Source organism: Neolamprologus brichardi, chromosome 6 (genome assembly GCF_056152115.1).
Source record: "Neolamprologus brichardi isolate AB-2024 chromosome 6, ASM5615211v1, whole genome shotgun sequence".
Taxonomy (NCBI): Eukaryota; Metazoa; Chordata; class Actinopteri; order Cichliformes; family Cichlidae; genus Neolamprologus; species Neolamprologus brichardi.
The window spans coordinates 36,558,516-36,576,102 of record NC_142109.1 but is presented as its reverse complement, the minus strand read 5'-3'; the positions used below and the strand labels follow the sequence as shown (position 1 = coordinate 36,576,102).

General features: G+C 44.0%; 1 protein-coding gene across 2 annotated transcripts in view; it reads left to right on the top strand.

Annotated features, from left to right (window-relative positions):
- Positions 1 to 16,737, top strand: part of LOC102792367 (NACHT, LRR and PYD domains-containing protein 12-like) — a 30,655-nt gene extending 13,918 nt beyond the window's left edge. For both annotated transcript variants that reach the window (XM_087842235.1, XM_087842236.1), the window contains exons 7-15: positions 5,011 to 5,184; positions 12,381 to 12,430; positions 12,500 to 13,065; positions 13,153 to 13,208; positions 13,849 to 14,063; positions 14,182 to 14,441; positions 14,564 to 14,680; positions 14,760 to 14,901; positions 15,035 to 16,737. In XM_087842235.1, the coding sequence (XP_087698361.1) occupies positions 5,011 to 5,184; positions 12,381 to 12,430; positions 12,500 to 13,065; positions 13,153 to 13,208; positions 13,849 to 14,063; positions 14,182 to 14,441; positions 14,564 to 14,680; positions 14,760 to 14,901; positions 15,035 to 15,354 (1,900 nt within the window). In that variant the 3' untranslated portion in view covers positions 15,355 to 16,737. The remainder of the gene's footprint in view (positions 1 to 5,010; positions 5,185 to 12,380; positions 12,431 to 12,499; positions 13,066 to 13,152; positions 13,209 to 13,848; positions 14,064 to 14,181; positions 14,442 to 14,563; positions 14,681 to 14,759; positions 14,902 to 15,034) is intronic.
- The last annotated feature ends 850 nt before the right edge of the window (positions 16,738 to 17,587 follow it).

The following is a 17,587-nucleotide window of genomic DNA, read 5'->3' as shown; positions in this document are numbered from 1 at the left end:
GTCATGCTCAGTGAATACCTCTGTCAGTGACCTGGGTCTGAGCGACCCAGGGTCCATGAACAGTTGCAGACTAATTTTATATTATGTGTTGTTCTGCACTGTGCTGCTGTTCTTGTGTCCATGCTTGTGTGTATAGGCAGGTGTGTGTGCGTGTATGGGTGCGGCTGTGAAAGGCACCTTTAGGCCTGGTGGGTGTGGCCCTGCCAGCTGGCTAGCCACACCTGAAGATCATCACGCATACCTAGATTGGATCAAGCCTCGTTGTCTGTGAAGGTTCTCAGTCATCCAGGTATTCGTAGTCTAAGGAGCTTGGAAAGAAAAGCGTCTGGACTTCTGTAAGTTGCTTGAAGACGTTTCACCTCTCATCCAAGAAGCTTCTTCATTTCTGTGAAACCTTTCTTGACCTCAGGCAATCACATGATAGGGTGGGGTTAGGTTTCACAATGAGCCCCCCGCTTCACTGCGTGCTATAACCACACCACCATCACTTCACCTGTTGCTGCTGTATCATCGCCCAATCTACCGCCAGTGGCTGTTACACCACCATCACCATCAGCTCAACCGTCTGCAGCTGTGGCACCACCGGAGGGACCCGCTCAGCCAGGTCCCTCTGGCGCCACTGGACCCGTGGTTGGACACCAGAATTGCAGCGTCGACGCTGCCAGGTCCACAGTCCCCCACCTGAACCGTTTCGCCACCACCGGATCCCTGGCTGCCCACCAGAGCTGCCATGTTGCTCCATTGGGCCCGTGGCAGGCCACCTGAACTGTTTTACCACTGTTACCACTCAACAGGGGGACTGTTTTGAAACCGCTGCTGGGCGTGCGGTCTGACTTTGAAATTTTTGGGATTCGGGCTCTATCTGCTTGGGGATTTGTGACAATCTCAGGCAGCAGAAACCCAACAAAGAGGAGGAAGAAGAGGAACTATAATAAAAGGGCAGGCCCCTGTATGGTATGTACCACCAAATCTTGTGGTCCACCATAAGGCAGAGCCTTCAGTTTTCAGGCCCCTCTTCTGTGGAACCAGCTTCCAGTTTGGAGACAGACACTATCTCTACTTTTAAGATTCAAACTTTCCTTTTTGCTAAAGCATATAGTTAGGGCTGGACCAGGTGACCCTGAATCCTCCCTTAGTTATGCTGCAATAGACGTAGGCTGCAGGAGGATTCCCATGATGCGCTGGGTGTTTGTTCTTAACTCACTATATGTTTATACACCTCTCTGCATTTACTCATTACTTATTATCCAGAAGTCTTATGGTTTCAGATGCAACTTCTCAAAAATGTTAACTGAGCCTGTTGCATCTGAGGGGTAACTCAGATGCAAGCAATTTATCAGAGCACTGCATGGCAGCTGTCTTCAGTGTCTTCCACTTGAGAATGATGGACTTCAGAATTGGCCTTTAACTCATCCCAGACTGATAGGTGGAAACAGTTCCTTGTTAAAGATAAATGCTGGTGTCTTTTCTCCATAGCACTGCATGAACATGCACCTAAATGCTCTAGACCAGGAAACTGACAAAACATTTGCTTTTGTAAATTGTGACATTTCCTGATGATCAGTTAATCAAGTGCATTTGATAATCAGTAGCTGGCTGCTACTTACCTTCTTAATTCTAATAGAATCAGTAAGGCTATACTTGATTTCCTCTTTCTCTCTTGCTCTTGACGAAGGCGGTCGCACTTTTCTCCTCTCCTCCTCCTCCTCTCCCTTAGCTTCCCTGCTTAGCCTCTTGTGTCCTTGTCTAGTCTCGTGTTTTTTCTATTACTTTTCCCTGGAACACTCTCTCACAGTCTGTTCTCTAAAATCTAAAAGAGGAATTATGGATTGGATCAACTGGTCCATAAATGCAATTGACACCCCTTTTCTCAACGAGAGGTTTGGGCTTGGGTGAGTCTGAGTGCTGAAGATATCTACCTATTCGGAACCATGGTAACAGGGTTCTTGCTGATCGGAGCTGGCTTGGCCCTGACTTATCGAAGAATTAAGAAAGCGTGACCGGCTGTTCAAACCCCCACAAGGCTGCCCGCTGGGATTGAAACGATGGGACGAGGCGTGAGTTTTCAAAATGGGCTCATTGAGTGCAGCATGGTTAAGATCTTGGAGAAGCTTACAGCTGCCGTGAATACTCAGAATAAGACCTCTGAGTGCAAGTTGGATCACATCTTGGAGAAGCTCACTGCAGTCGTGAGTTCTCCGAATCGGCTCTTTGAGCACAAGAATGACAACATCACGGAGCGTAAGTTTGATAACATCATGGAGAAGCTCGCGGCTCTCCAACGGGAGATTGAGAGACCAGTGTGGACTGTAAGAACAGCTTTGAAATTCATATGAGTTGTTCGCACTAAAGTAAAAAGCACCATCACTTATGCGGGTACCCCCTCGGCGCCAGCTGCGGTCTCAAGGCTGGAGCTGAACAACAACACCCTGATAACGACTGTGTTTAGTCTGTTCCTCCCATTCCATGCAAGGCCACCTGGGTTGGCTGGAAGACTGTTTACTTAGCCTGGCAGGGCGAAGGACACTGTCTCAGCTGAACTCTGGACACACATACACAGACATATATATACACATGCAGACATACACTCATCCCCCCCTCCACCTCCAAACGCCTTCGACGCTTATTCCCCTCCGATGCTGACAGTAGATCAAGGAGACTAGCGCATGCAGGCCCGGATGTACTGTCTAAATCGGCTGTCTCTCACCCTTTACCCACCCCTGTTGCTTGTCATGTGTTTCTTTGGTGTATTAAGAGTTTTTTCATGTGCTGAGGTGTTTTTTTTCTGTTCTCAAACTGATCTCCCTGTTGGAGCTCAGTCTGGGGGGAGTTATTTTTTTCTCCTTATCTTTCCTCATGTCGTGCATTTTCCATTGTTATACCTCTCTGACCTGTCTTCCCCATGTGATGTTTGTGTAATGTATGTATGGTCGGAGGGTAAGACGGCGCTGGCACAGCTGGCAGCCTTAACCCAATTTCCCTTGGGATGAATAAAGTATGATCAATCAATCAATCAATTTTTCACACTGCTTCTGCATTTTGCTTCATTTTTTAAAGTAAATAACAAATCAGTGTAATATGTTATGTTGTTCATCTGATGTTGTATTTACTTCATTTTGACAGTTTCTAAGAATCAAATGTTTTATTCAGTTTTCAGTTTCAGTTTCAATAGAGGGACGAAGAAAATACAGTTATCAATTACGGAAAGGTTTCAGATAAGTGGCATGGCACAAACCTGAACCGGGTAAAAATTTCAACGGCTAGCTTAAACAGGTGGGTTTTTAAATGTGATTTGAAGGATTGAATGGATTCCGACGCACGGACATCAATCAGCAGGCAAAGTTTAGGAGCAGCAAAAGGAAAAGCACGATCCCTCCTAGTCTTCCGTCGGGACATTTGTTGCACTAATAGCCACTGATTAGAGGATCTAAGTGCTCTCTTGGGGATGTATAGGTCAAGGAGGTCAATTAAGTAGCTGGGTGCCAAGTTATTTAAAATTTTAAAATTGTACAAAAGGATTTTAAAAACGATGCGGTATTTGACGGGGAGCCAGTGAAGGTTAGCTAGGACAGGTGTAATATGATCATGTCTTCTGGTGCCGCTTAGAAGATGTGCTACGGCCTTTTGGACTAGTTGCAGGTGTTGGATGAGGGAAAGTTGGAGGCCTAGATAAAGAGAATTGCAATAGTCCAATCTCGAAGTAATAAGAGCATGGATGAGCTTTTCTAGGTCTGTACGTCGTATACATGGCTTTGCCTTGGAAATTTGGCGTAATTGGTAAAAGCTGAATTTCACCACTGCAGCCACTTGCTTTTCTAATATGAGGGGAACTATCCAGCACTACTACTACTACTACGACTGGCATAGGATCCCAGGGTATCTGATAGCTGTTCCACGGGGATGTGACTGTCAAAGATGATAATTTCTGTTTTGTTTTCATTACGGGTGAGAGAGTTGTTCAGTAGCCAGTGTTTAACCTCATACAGGCGGTTGAGCAAAGGCAATAAAGGGGACTGAAGATCCAAATTCAGGGGGAAATAGATGTGGATATCATCTGCATAGCAATGGAAGGAAATATTATGTTTGTGAAAATTTGTCCTAGGGGTAACAGATACAGAGAGAACAGCGTAAGACTTAACACAGACCCCATGGAGCACACCACAGCAGAGGGGTGCGAATGAGGAAGAATAATTGCCCATAGAGACAGAGAAAGTCCTCTCAGATAAATATGATTTGGACCATGAAAACAATTTGCCTTTAAGGCCAACTACATGTTCTAGCCTTGAAAGGAGGATGTTGAGGTCAACAGTATCAAAGGCAGAAGTCAAGTCTAGTAGAACTAAAACCACAGGACGCCCTGCATCAGCAGTTACAAGGAGATCATTAAAAACTCTCAGTAGAGCTGTCTCTGTGCTGTGGTGAGATTTGAAACCGGACTGGAATTTTTCCTTGATTCCATTTGTCTCCAAGAAGGATTGTAATTGCTTAAGAAATATTTTTCTAAGATTTTAGACATAAAAGGAAGTTTAGAGACCAGTCTGTAGTTTGAAAGGACATTAGGATCGAGATTACTTTTCTTGATAACAGGTTACACCATTGCATGTTTGAAAGCAGTAGGGACGCAGCCTGATAAGAGTGATGAATTCATTAGAAGAAGATGCAGGGTCCAATAGTGTTCAGGGCATTATTGATAATGCGAGAGGGAAGCACATCGTGACGAGAATTAGAGCTTTTCAGTTGGCCTATTATTTCCCTAAGTGTCAGAAAAGATACAAGTTCAAACTGTTGAAAGACCATTGAGGATACCCAACTCTATCTATCCATGAAGCCAGATAACACACACCAATTAGTTAAACTGCAGGACATTATTATTATTATTGTTATTATTATTATGCTCTTATGTTTAAACCAAAGAAAATAATAAGGATGTAGTTTATTTTTATCAATACTTGTTTTTGCATGTGCAAAACAAGTTCAAAGTTGCTTCAGTAAGAGCTATTTTCTCTCCAGGCTGTCATGTTGTGGGATCACAGAGGAAGGTTGTGTCTTTCTGGCCTCAGCTCTGAAGTCCAACCCATCCCACCTGAGAGAGTTGGACCTGAGCTACAACCATCCTGGGGTGTCAGGAGAGAAACTGCTGTTTGAGCGACTGGAAGACCCAGAATGTAGACTGGAAAAACTCAAGTCAGTACACTGTGTAGCTTCCACACTAAGTTATGAAAATGATTTCATAACTTCCCTATAAAGTTTTTCTTCATCTTGACCATCAAAATATTGAACTACAGAGCTAGAACTGCTTAACCTTTCTGAAAATGAACTAAATTGTGATTTTGATGTATTAAATGCTTTTAAATTGTCTTAAATAGTCTGAATTGTTTTGTAGTTTAACTCAAAAAATAGACTCTCTCTCACTTTCTTGGTTGTCTTTAACAGTCTGTCATGAGATTTATTCTAAAGACACTTCTTCAGCTGAGAGTCAGAGAGTAGAAACACACACGCTGCAGTTTTTACTTGCAAGGGCGGCCACAGAGCGCTCACACCAGAGTGGGGGGCCCTGTGATGTGCGCCCTGTTCTTGCACTTGTCTTTATTTATATACAAAAGTAATACAATAGTGAATACGTCTGTTCATAGACAGAGGAATGTTGGTGCGTATGTATGTGCGTGTGTATGTGTGTGTATTGTGAGAATCTGAAGGACGCGGCCCTTCTTCTTGTTAGAAGGGCCGCGTCCTTCATATATATATATATATATATATATATATATATATATATATATATATATGTATATATATATATACATATATATACACATATATATATATATATATATATATATATATATATATATATATATATTCGGAGATCTCTGTCCAGAAGAGCGCAGTCCTGGGAGCAGCTAAGATACTGCGCAGGACCCTCTGGTAGAGGACCCGAGCTTGAAGGATAAAACCGCCCGCAGGGGCGTGCTGGGTAATATATATATATATGTATATGTATATGTATATATATGTATATATGTTTATATGTATATATGTGTATATATATATGTATATATATAAACACATATATATATATATGTATATAAACACATATATATATATATATATATATATATATGTATGTATATATACATATACATATATATATATATTACCCAGCACGCCCCTGCGGGCGGTTTTATCCTTCAAGCTCGGGTCCTCTACCAGAGGGTCCTGCGCAGTATCTTAGCTGCTCCCAGGACTGCGCTATATGTATATATACGTATATATACAGTGGGGCAAAAAAGTATTTAGTCAGCCACCGATTGTGCAAGTTCCCCCACTTAAAATGATGACAGAGGTCAGTAATTTGCACCAGAGGTACACTTCAACTGTGAGAGACAGAATGTGAAAAAAAAATCCATGAATTCACATGGTAGGATTTGTAAAGAATTTATTCGTAAATCAGGGTGGAAAATAAGTATTTGGTCACCTCAAACAAGGAAAATCCCTGGCTCTCACAGACCTGTAACGTCTTCTGTAAGAAGCTTTTCTGTCCCCCACTCGTTACCTGTATGAATGGCACCTGTTTGACCTCATCATCTGTATAAAAGACACCTGTCCACAGCCTCAACCACTCAGACTCCAAACTCCGCCATGGCCAAGACCAAAGAGCTTTCGAAGGACACCAGGAAAAGAATTGTAGACCTGCACCAGACTGGGAAGAGTGAATCTACAATAGGCAAGCAGCTTGGTGTGAAAAAATCAACTGTGGGAGCAATCATCAGAAAATGGAAGACATACAAGACCACTGATAATCTCCCTCGATCTGGGGCTCCACGCAAGATCTCATCCCGTGGGGTCAAAATGATCATGAGAACGGTGAGCAAAGATCCCAGAACCACACGGGGGGACCTGGTGAATGACCTGCAGAGAGCTGGGACCAAAGTAACAAAGGTCACCATCAGTAACACACTACAACGGCAGGGAATCAAATCCCGCAGTGCCAGACGTGTTCCGCTGCTGAAGCCAGTGCATGTCCAGGCCCGTCTGAAGTTTGCCAGAGAGCACATGGATGATACAGCAGAGGATTGGGAGAATGTCATGTGGTCAGATGAAACCAAAGTAGAACTTTTTGGTATAAACTCAACTCTTCGTGTTTGGAGGAAGAAGAATACTGAGTTGCATCCCAAGAACACCATACCTACTGTGAAGCATGGGGGTGGAAACATCATGCTATGGGGCTGTTTTTCTGCCAAGGGGACAGGACGACTGATCCGTGTTAAGGACAGAATGAATGGGGCCAAGTATCGTGAGATTTTGAGCCAAAACCTCCTTCCATCAGTGAGAACTTTGAAGATGAAACGAGGCTGGGTCTTCCAACATGACAATGATCCAAAACACACCGCCCGGGCAACAAAGGAGTGGCTCTGTAAGAAGCATTTGAAAGTCCTGGAGTGGCCTAGCCAGTCTCCAGACCTCAACCCCATAGAAAATCTGTGGCGGGAGTTGAAAGTCCGTGTTGCTCGGCGACAGCCCCAAAACATCACTGCTCTTGAGAAGATCTGCATGGAGGAATGGGCCAAAATACCAGCTACTGTGTGTGCAAACCTGGTAAAGGCCTATAGTAAACGTTTGACCTCTGTTATTGCCAACAAAGGTTATGTTACAAAGTATTGAGTTGTATTTTTGTTATTTCCTCTGTTATTTTGTTACTATCTCTACTTTTAAGATTAGGCTTAAAACTTTCCTTTTTGCTAAGGCATATAGTTAGGGCTGGACCAGGTGACCCTGAATCCTCCCTTAGTTATGCTGCAATAGATGTAGGCTGCCGGGGGATTCCCATGATGCATTGAGTTTTTCCTTTCCAGTCACCTTTCTCACTCACTATGTGTTAACAGACCTCTCTGTATTGAATCGTATCTGTTATTAATCTCTGTCTCTCTTCCACAGCATGTCTTTCATCCTGTCTTCCTTCTCTCACCCCAACCGGTCGCAGCAGATGGCCGCCCCTCCCTGAGCCTGGTTCTGCCGGAGGTTTCTTCCTGTTAAAAGGGAGTTTTTCCTTCCCACTGTCGCCAAAGTGCTTGCTCATAGGGGGTCATATGATTGTTGGGTTTTTCTCTGTATCTATGAAGCGCCTTGAGGCGACTTTTGTTGTGATTTGGCGCTATATAAATAAAATTGAATTGAATTATTGACCAAATACTTATTTTCCACCCTGATTTACGAATAAATTCTTTACAAATCCTACCATGTGAATTCATGGAATTTTTTTTCACATTCTGTCTCTCACAGTTGAAGTGTACCTCTGGTGCAAATTACTGACCTCTGTCATCATTTTAAGTGGGGGAACTTGCACAATCGGTGGCTGACTAAATACTTTTTTGCCCCACTGTATATACGTATATATATATATATATACATACATACATACATACATACATATACATATATATATTACCCAGCACGCGCCTGCGGGCGGTTTTATCCTTCAAGCTCGGGTCCTCTACCAGAGGGTCCTGCGCAGTATCTTAGCTGCTCCCAGGACTGCGCTCTTCTGGACAGAGATCTCCGAAGTTATTCCCGGGATCTGCTGGAGCCACTCGCCTAGTTTGGGAGTCACCGCACCGAGTGCTCCGATTACCACGGGGACCACCGTTACCTTCACCCTCCACATCCTCTCGAGCTCTTCTCTGAGCCCTTGGTATTTCTCCAGCTTTTCGTGTTCCTTCTTCCTGATATTGCTGTCATTCGGAACCGCTACATCGATCACTACGGCCGTCTTCTTCTGTTTGTCTACCACCACTATGTCCGGTTGGTTAACCATCACCATTTTGTCCGTCTGTATCTGGAAGTCCCACAGGATCTTAGCTCGGTCATTCTCCACCACCCTTGGGAGCATTTCCCATTTTGACCTCGGGACTTCCAGGTTATACTCGGCACAGATGTTCCTGTACACTATGCCGGCCACTTGGTTATGGCGTTCCATGTATGCCTTGCCTGCTAGCATCTTGCACCCTGCTGTTATGTGCTGGATTGTCTCTGGGGCATCTTTACACAGCCTGCACCTGGGGTCTTGCCTGGTGTGATAGACCCCAGCCTCTATGGATCTTGTACTCAGAGCTTGTTCTTGTGCTGCCATGATTAGTGCCTCTGTGCTATCTTTCAGTCCAGCTTTGTCCAGCCACTGGTAGGATTTCTGGATATCAGCCACCTCCTCTATCTGCCGGTGGTACATACCGTGCAGGGGCCTGTCCTTCCATGATGGTTCCTCGCCTTCCTCCACTTTATTGGGTTTCTGCTGCCTGAGGTATTCACTGAGCACGCTGTCAGTTGGGGCCATCTTTGTGATGTATTTGTGGATGTTCCTTGTCTCATCCTGGATTGTGGTGCTGACACTCACCAGTCTCCGGCCCCCTTCCTTCTGCTTAGCGTACAACCTCAGGGTGCTGGACTTGGGGTGAAACCCTCCATGCATGGTAAGGAGCTTTCTTGTCTTGATGTCAGTGGCTTCTTTCTCCTCCTTTGGCCAGCCTATTACCCCAGCAGGGTACCTGATCACGGGCAGGGCGTACGTGTTGATAGCCCGGATCTTGTTCTTACCGTTCAGCTGACTCCTCAGGACTTGCCTGACCCTCTGCAGGTACTTGGTGGTTGCAGCTTTCCTAGCGGCCTCTTCATGGTTCCCATTCGCCTGCGGGATCCCCAGGTACTTGTAACTGTCCTCTATGTCTGCAATATTGCCTTCTGGTAGTTCAATCCCCTCAGTTCTGACTACCTTCCCTCTCTTTGTTACCATCCGACTACACTTCTCCAGCCCGAACGACATACCGATGTCATTGCTGTATAGCCTGGTGGTGTGGATCAGTGAATCGATGTCTCGTTCGATCTTGGCATACAGCTCGATGTCATCCATGTACAGGAGGTGGCTGACAACTGCTCCACTCCGTAGTCGGTATCCATAGCCAGTCTTGTCAATGATCTCACTGAGGGGGTTCAGGCCTATGCAGAACAGCAGTGGGGACAGAGCATCTCCTTGGTAGATCCCGCACTTGATGGTGACTTGTGCTATGGGCTTGAGGTTGGCTTCCAGTCTTGCCCGCCACATCCCCATTGAGTTCCTGATGAAGGCTCTCAGGGTCCTGTTGATCTTATATAGTTCTAGGCATTCCAGGATCCAGGTGTGGGGCATTGAGTCATAGGCCTTCTTGTAATCAATCCAGGCAGTGCACAGGTTGGTCAGTCTGGTCCTGCAGTCTCAGCTGACTGCTTGGTCTGCCAATAGCTGGTGTTTTGCGCCTCTGGTATTCTTGCCCATCTTAGCCTCTAGCCTCCTTCTCCATGGAGGGTACTGCCCCTTGTGACTGTTCAACTTGTAGCCAAGCATCTCACTGATCACTGCTGCCGTATTGTAGATCAGCTTGTTAGTGTCGGTAATCGTGGCTGTAGGTATCGTCCGTAGTGCTGCATTAACATCATCTAGCAGACCTTCTGAGGGTACTTCACGTAATCTTGGTAACCGGCTACAGGGGGTCTAGGTTTCAAGCTTGGCCATGATCCTATCTTTCATGTCAGTTCCTCTCGCCTTCTTGTTCCAGTAGCCCACTTCTCGTCAGGGTGCCCTGGTTCCTCAACATCTGACGCGGACCTTGTTGATCCGGGCGACATCCAAGCCGGCATGCCTTCATATATATCTGTTTCGCTCATGTCTGCGGTAGGCTTGCTTAGCATAGGGGGTCTAGCCTTAGGACCCTTACTAGATACAGACGCCCCAGGCGGGAATCGAACTTGCGTGTAGTCCACTACGCTATCCAGCTGCATGGCTATATATATGGCTATATAGCCATGCAGCTGGATAGCGTAGTGGTTAGACTACACGCCTTTGGAGCAGAGGATTGCAAGTTCTGTTTGGTTGTGTTTGGGAAAAGAGAGAATATTTTATTGCTGATTGCTGATTGCATCTTGCAAACACCTGCTTTGGACATTGTGGAGGACTATAAATACCTTGGAGTATACATAGGCAATAAACTGGACTGGGCTAAAAACACTACAGCACTTTACAGGGCCAGAGTCATCTGTTTTCTGAGTCGACTGAGGTTCTTCAACGTCAGACAATGCTGAGGATTTTCTATGAGTCTGTTGTGGTCAGTGCTATCCTCTATGCTGTTGCATGCTTTAGATTACCAAAAAGCACCACTGACCAACACAGGAAATCATTCCTTCCTGTGGCCATCTCCCTGTACAACTCCTCTATCTAACACTCTGTAATCACTGCAATAGTTACATCCTTTTTACACACACTCTTTTCTTACTCGATAATGTTGCTGTCATTATTCTTGATGATTATTTATAATCACATCTGTCAACCCTGGATATTTATTATTTGGTGATTTGTATATATTGTGCTATTTCTCATGTTTTAACATATAGTACTGTCAAATAGTCTAGTCTGTTTTTGTTAATGTTACTGTGGTGGAGCAACTGTAACCCACATAATTTCCCTAGGGATTAATAAAGTATGCTGATTCTGATTCTTTCTGATGAGGAAAAGCTGGGGTGTCGGACTCCAGTTTGTTAGTCCGGTGACTCAAACAGACTCTCCTCCACACAGTCCTCGTTTATAAAGTGCTTTACAAACCCCACCATCACGGCTAACAGCTGGATTTGCCCGTTTGAGTGCAGCTAGCCAAATACCGAACAGTCACTTCCTGCTAAAGACAGACAGTAAAGTGGACAGCACATCCTGAGTTTAAACTCATTGTTGCAACACTAAAGTGATCCTCTTACACTGATGTTTAGTTTCAGTGTCCTTATTTTCCTCTGAGGTATCGATCTTGTCACTAGTTGGCTAACATAAACTAATGTAAGTGCCAACCAACCACATGACATCACGCATGTACTGACAGAAGTTGGAGAGTTGGTCAAAGTGAGATTTGAGAAATGTACCTCACAGCAGTGCTAAAAGCTGAAATCCATGATTGGATACAGAAACAAACGTCTTTTCCTGTTAGAAATGTTTGGCTTTATCAGTGTTTACCTGCTCCTATAAATGCTTATCTGGAGTAAAGTTTGACAACACTGCTCGATGAAAGAAGACCGAATCCTTCTCCACACAGATCAAACCCACAGGGTGGAGCATGTCTCTGAGTGCTGCTTCACCTTTGTCATACAGGAGTTGTTTGCTTTCTGGCGCTAAAACACATTACTTGTCCTCTGACCATTTTTTCATTGAGTTTCGTACCTCTGATAAGGTTGTTTTCTCTCCATCTGTGAACTAATTTTATCAACTCAAGGCAATAATTTCCTGTCAGAGTGCCTTGACGAAACCTGTGTTTATCATATTAGATTATTTCATGTTTATTTACTAATAATTAACAGCCTGACTTCTTCTGCCTCAGTGTGGACCACAATGAAGAGCACTGGGTCGACCCACAGCTTCTGAACAAGTGTAAGTGTCACTGAGTTTCTCTATAACATCGACTGAGCTGAAGCTTAACTCACTGCATCTCTTTCATAGATGCCTGTGATCTCACATTCGACCCCAACACGGTGAATGAAAACCTCGTCCTGTCTGAATGTGACAGGAAAGTGAGCTACACTCAGGAAAAGCAGTCGTATCCTGATCATCCAGAGAGATTTGACCAAGTGAGTCAGGTGCTGTGTCGAGAGGCTCTGACTGGGCGCTGCTACTGGGAGGTGGACTGGGAAGGATTAGTGAATATTGGTGTTGCATATAAGAGCCTGCCGAGGAAGGGACACTGGGACACGGAAATTGACAGGACTGACAAGAGCTGGTGTTTCAGTATCACCAATTCAAAGGGTTACTCCTTCCGACACGGGTTGAGGGAAACTTTTATACCGGTCCCACACATCGACGTCCAAGCCTTCCTGACCAGACGCAAGAGACTGGGACTGTTTCTGGACTGGCCAGCCGGCGTTCTGTCCTTTTATTCACTTTCTGGTGACAAAAAAACTCTCATTCATACCTTCCACACCACTTTCAGCGAGCCTCTCTACCCAGCATTCAATGTTGATGATGGAACTTTGACCCTGTGCAGGGTGGTGAAGCTGGAAATGGAAACTGTGAGTATTTCTAGTTCTTCAGTAGCACCAACATCACAAGTTTGTGTGACTGGAAAAATATTTTACTTGCCTTTTCTGGATTTTTAGACTCGATCAAGCTTCACACCTGAGATGAGAAAAGAAAGAACAGGCATTTCATACAGGTACGACACGCAAGCCTCGATGTTGCCACTGTGAGATTATGTCCTCTGCAAACACAGAGGTGCTCAGAGTGCTTTACATGTGCAAAGAAGAATGTGGGAACAATTAAAAACTGTTTTTAACAAATGTGTTAAAATGTGTGGTTGAGTCTGAATGTCAGATTGTGTATGACAGTAGATGGTGGTCACCAATTGATGGAGTACTGGAAACCAATTAATATACGGCTGTTTACAAGGTTCAATGTCAGTTTGAGTGTTTTATATCTTATATTTTTGCAACTTCCCAACACACACATTTGTTAAAATGTTGCTTTAGACTTTAACGATGCCTTGGTTAGTTATACCTTAACTGGTTAAAATACCAAAGTCATGGTGAATAGAGGCAGTGGCAGACCATCAACTCCTACACACGAGTAAGTAAAGTTGCAGTTTTAATTAAAAGAGAAGAATGTGATCATCTAACGTTGAAGGAGGATGTTGCCATAGATGTTTCTTCCTCTTTTAGGATTCTCTCACTAATATAATAACATAAAGCCTTGGATTTAATTCTATTGTGATGACAGTCTTGCAGTCTATAAATTAAATTAGACTGAATTTAACAGCTACATAAATGAGCTCCATGTTGAACCGTTGTGTCGTTCAGGTTCCTGTTTCCCGGTCCAGGGTTGTTCCAGTGTTCTTCGACTGGTCTGGTCTTTGATGTGACTCGTGAGAGTGAGGTCACCTACAAGACTCTGATCTGGGATCCTCTGGTTCTCCAACCAGCGCACAAAGTGGCCGGAGGCCCGCTGTTCGGCATCGAGTGTCCTCAGGACTCTATACGTCAGCTGCACCTCCCACACTGTGAACCTGAGCCGGGTAAGGACGCCACTGAAACACCTGAAGGAGAATCAAACCTGCAGAAAATGCTTTGATTTGCTTTCCATGGAAAGTTTCTGGAGGCTGTTGCAGTGAACGAAGCTGTGTGTTTTCCCAGCACTGGTCTCTGACAGCATCTCTGTGGTCCACATCACGGATGATGGCATGAGCATCATACAGCCTCTGGAGATCACTGAGACTCACGTGGTCGTGGACGTCCCTCACCTCTCCGCCTTTGGCCTCGTCTGGGATCTCGTTGAGCGTTTTTTCAATTACATGACGAAACCCATTCGTGGCCAAGTCCTGCTCTTCCTGAGAAACAGGCCACGCCCCATCCTCAGTGTGATGCTGCTGCCAGGAAACGTCCCTCTGCACGACGTATGACTTTATCATGAAATCATTAAATGGCTTCTGCATGAATAAATCCTCTGATTGTTCTGCATCTGTTTGCTTTTCTGAAACGATTCATGCACTAAGAAAATGTTGTGATGTCTCTGAAGGTGAAAGTGCAGCACACTGCTTCAGAGTACATCGAAGCGCCGTCCTTCTGTTATTTCCACAAAGGTCAAAAGTACAGTCTGAGCAGCGCCCCGCACGACTTTAAAATACAGCCTGCAGTGAGTATCAGTCGCTGAGTGTCAGCAGACGCTTTGTCCACAAAGCTGTTTTCAATTGTGCGTTTCCATTTCGCTTCAGCGTGCAGAGTTTTTTGAAAATTACGGACCAAATTACCACCCGACCTTTGAGATCATCCTGACAACGAACGCAGAGGAAGTGATGCTGATGGTGCAAGATCCCGAGGAGACACGAGTGTGGGAGCACGACCTTCATCTGCCCGGTGAGCCTTAACTCAGCACAAACTGAAACCTGACAGAGATCCAAGCTGCTGTCCTGGTTCGATTCACTGATCTGTAGAAATGTTGCTCTGAAATGTGCTCACTGTGTTTCTGACTCTAAACGTACTTTTTCAGCTTCATCCTCGGCTGATTCTCCAGGTGGAAGTCCTCTTCAGATGGGGAACAGCGCCTCAGCAGAGAAGCTGCGACTCGCTCGCGCAAACTTCGTCGATAAAGTGTCGGATCCTGTTCTGAACAAGCTGCTGGACGAGCTGCAGCGCGTCACCGTGCTAACTGATGCTGAGGGCGAAGCGGCCAGAGCCAAACGGAGAGACGAGAAAGCTCGAGACCTGATCGACACGGTGCGAAAGAAAGGAGCTGAAGCAAGTTCAAAAATGATCGCCGTCTTTTATGCCAACGATCCGTATATGTGCAAAGAGCTCGGCTTAATGTGAAGCACAAATCTGTGAAATCAAATGTTCTTTCTTTCTTCTTAAAATCACGATTATGTTTCCACTGATCACACTTCTTAGAAAGGAGATGAGCTTAGACGTGAGGGGAGACGTCCAGTAAATATCCAGAAAAGAAAAATTCAATTTCCAGTTCTGAGAAGAAAATTCTGCAAAAAATGTCTGAAATGTATTTTCTAAATGTTAGTGTTTGTTAGACAAAAGGACAGAGAGAGTAAAGAGTGAGACACACCTGCACTGGTGAATAATGTGAGCTGGACTCAGATCAGTGAAGCCAGCAGAGCTCCTCCTGTGCTCGTGAACCATGTTTATAGAAATACAACACAAAGGTTAATAAAATGCAGCGAATGCCTGCAGTGTTGAGTGCAACGTGTTATTACTTGTGTTATAAAGGTTCTTCAGTTATTTGTGCAGCAGGTGGATGAAAAGAAAAAACCATCAGCTGAGTTTTTGGGACTTTCAGTCTGAATGAACAGGACGATGCAGGAAGTGTTTTTCATCGTGTTTATCATTGAAGTATTAAGACTCGTAACACTATATAGAATAGAATAGAATAGCCTTTATTGTCATTGTACAAAGTACAACAAAATTGGAGTGCCACTCCCTTGGTGCAAAATGCAAAATAAATATAAATGTAAAATATAAAAAGTACAATAAAACAACCGTAGTACTCAGACAATAATAAGTACAATATATACAGGATAGCAGCATAATATAGTGACAATGGCAAGTATAGTTAAGCAGGTTTAATAGTTTTGTGCTTATTTACTACGGTGATAGCTCTGGGAAAGAAGCTATCCCTGAATCTGTTTGTCCTGGTTTTATGTGACCTGTACCGTCGGCCTGACGGTAACAGTTCAAACAGTTGATTACTGGGGTGAGAGTAGTCCTTAATGATATTGCCAGCTCTGCTGAGGTATCGGGAGTTTGCAAATGTATGCAAACATATATGCAAATGTTTGTATAGCTGTGAGCTGTGCTCTGTAAACTGACGCAATAACAGAATCCAGACATTTCATATGAACATTTAAACACACGAGTTCCAATAAAAATGCTTTGATTGTGTTTGTTTGCTGTTTCTGTGGTTTAAGCGTTTATTTCCTGCACGCTGATGTTAGACGCTGGGATGTTCTGTTCTCGATGTCATGGCAACAACTTCAGCTTCATGAAGCAGAAGAAGCCACATGTTTATCACCCGCTGCAGCTTGTGTCTATAGGCTTGTTTTTTACTTATTGCTAAGCTTCAGGACAGGTGAGTTTCCTTTCCTCACCTCCTCTCCCCTCATCTTAGACCCCTTAAGATGCAAAACTGTACACATCTAAAAACGAAGTCTGATAAAGTATATATAATTGAGCTGATTATTATTATGGCCAGGTTTTATACACAGAAGTGTAAGTTCAGAGGCGCTAACTCTGATTATTTCCTTTAAAAATGAATTCAAACAGTGCAGTCAATGAAAGAACCTGCATTAGGTTCAACCTCTTTCTGTAGTCTGTTATCGCCCCCTAGTGGTCAAACAATCCTGCCGTAAACTGCTCTTTGTATATAATTAATTGATTTGACTTATTTATGTTTAATGTTTCTCTCTCTCCTTTTCTCCACGAAGCATCTTCAAAATTCATGAGTGTCACTAAAAATGGCAAAACATTTATATCATTCATCTACTTTTATTTATTTTTAGTTTCCATAAATTCATGTTGGCAATAAAAGAGCGGGGGCAGAAGGGTCTACAGGTCAATGAAACTGACGATGCTTTTACTGCTTTGTGCTTGTTTTCATGTTACTCCACAAGGTCAGTGAAAGAACAAAGGTGCTAACCCCTGGACCAAAAGCAAATGGTCCAAGTGGGCGAGGTGCTGATTTTCAGATGGCAGGTCTACATCTAGAAGCAAAATGAGCACAAACACCAACAACCAAAGTGAAGCATTAAGACAAAACTGTCCAACAGGATCCACACATTCTGCCACAAATACATGCAAGACAACTAAATTGGTCCAAAATAGATGTAAACTGACTAAACTACGACACAAATCAGACAAAAACAGATGCAACATGATCACAAACAGACACATGTTGGCTACATGTTGATGCAAAATGACTGAAATCACACGTGCAACACTTTCTACATATTTGACAACAGAAGAAAAACACAAACAAAGTTGGAATGTATTTTCATTTAGATTTCTTTTTTTATTTCATGCCGAATTAGATATTTTA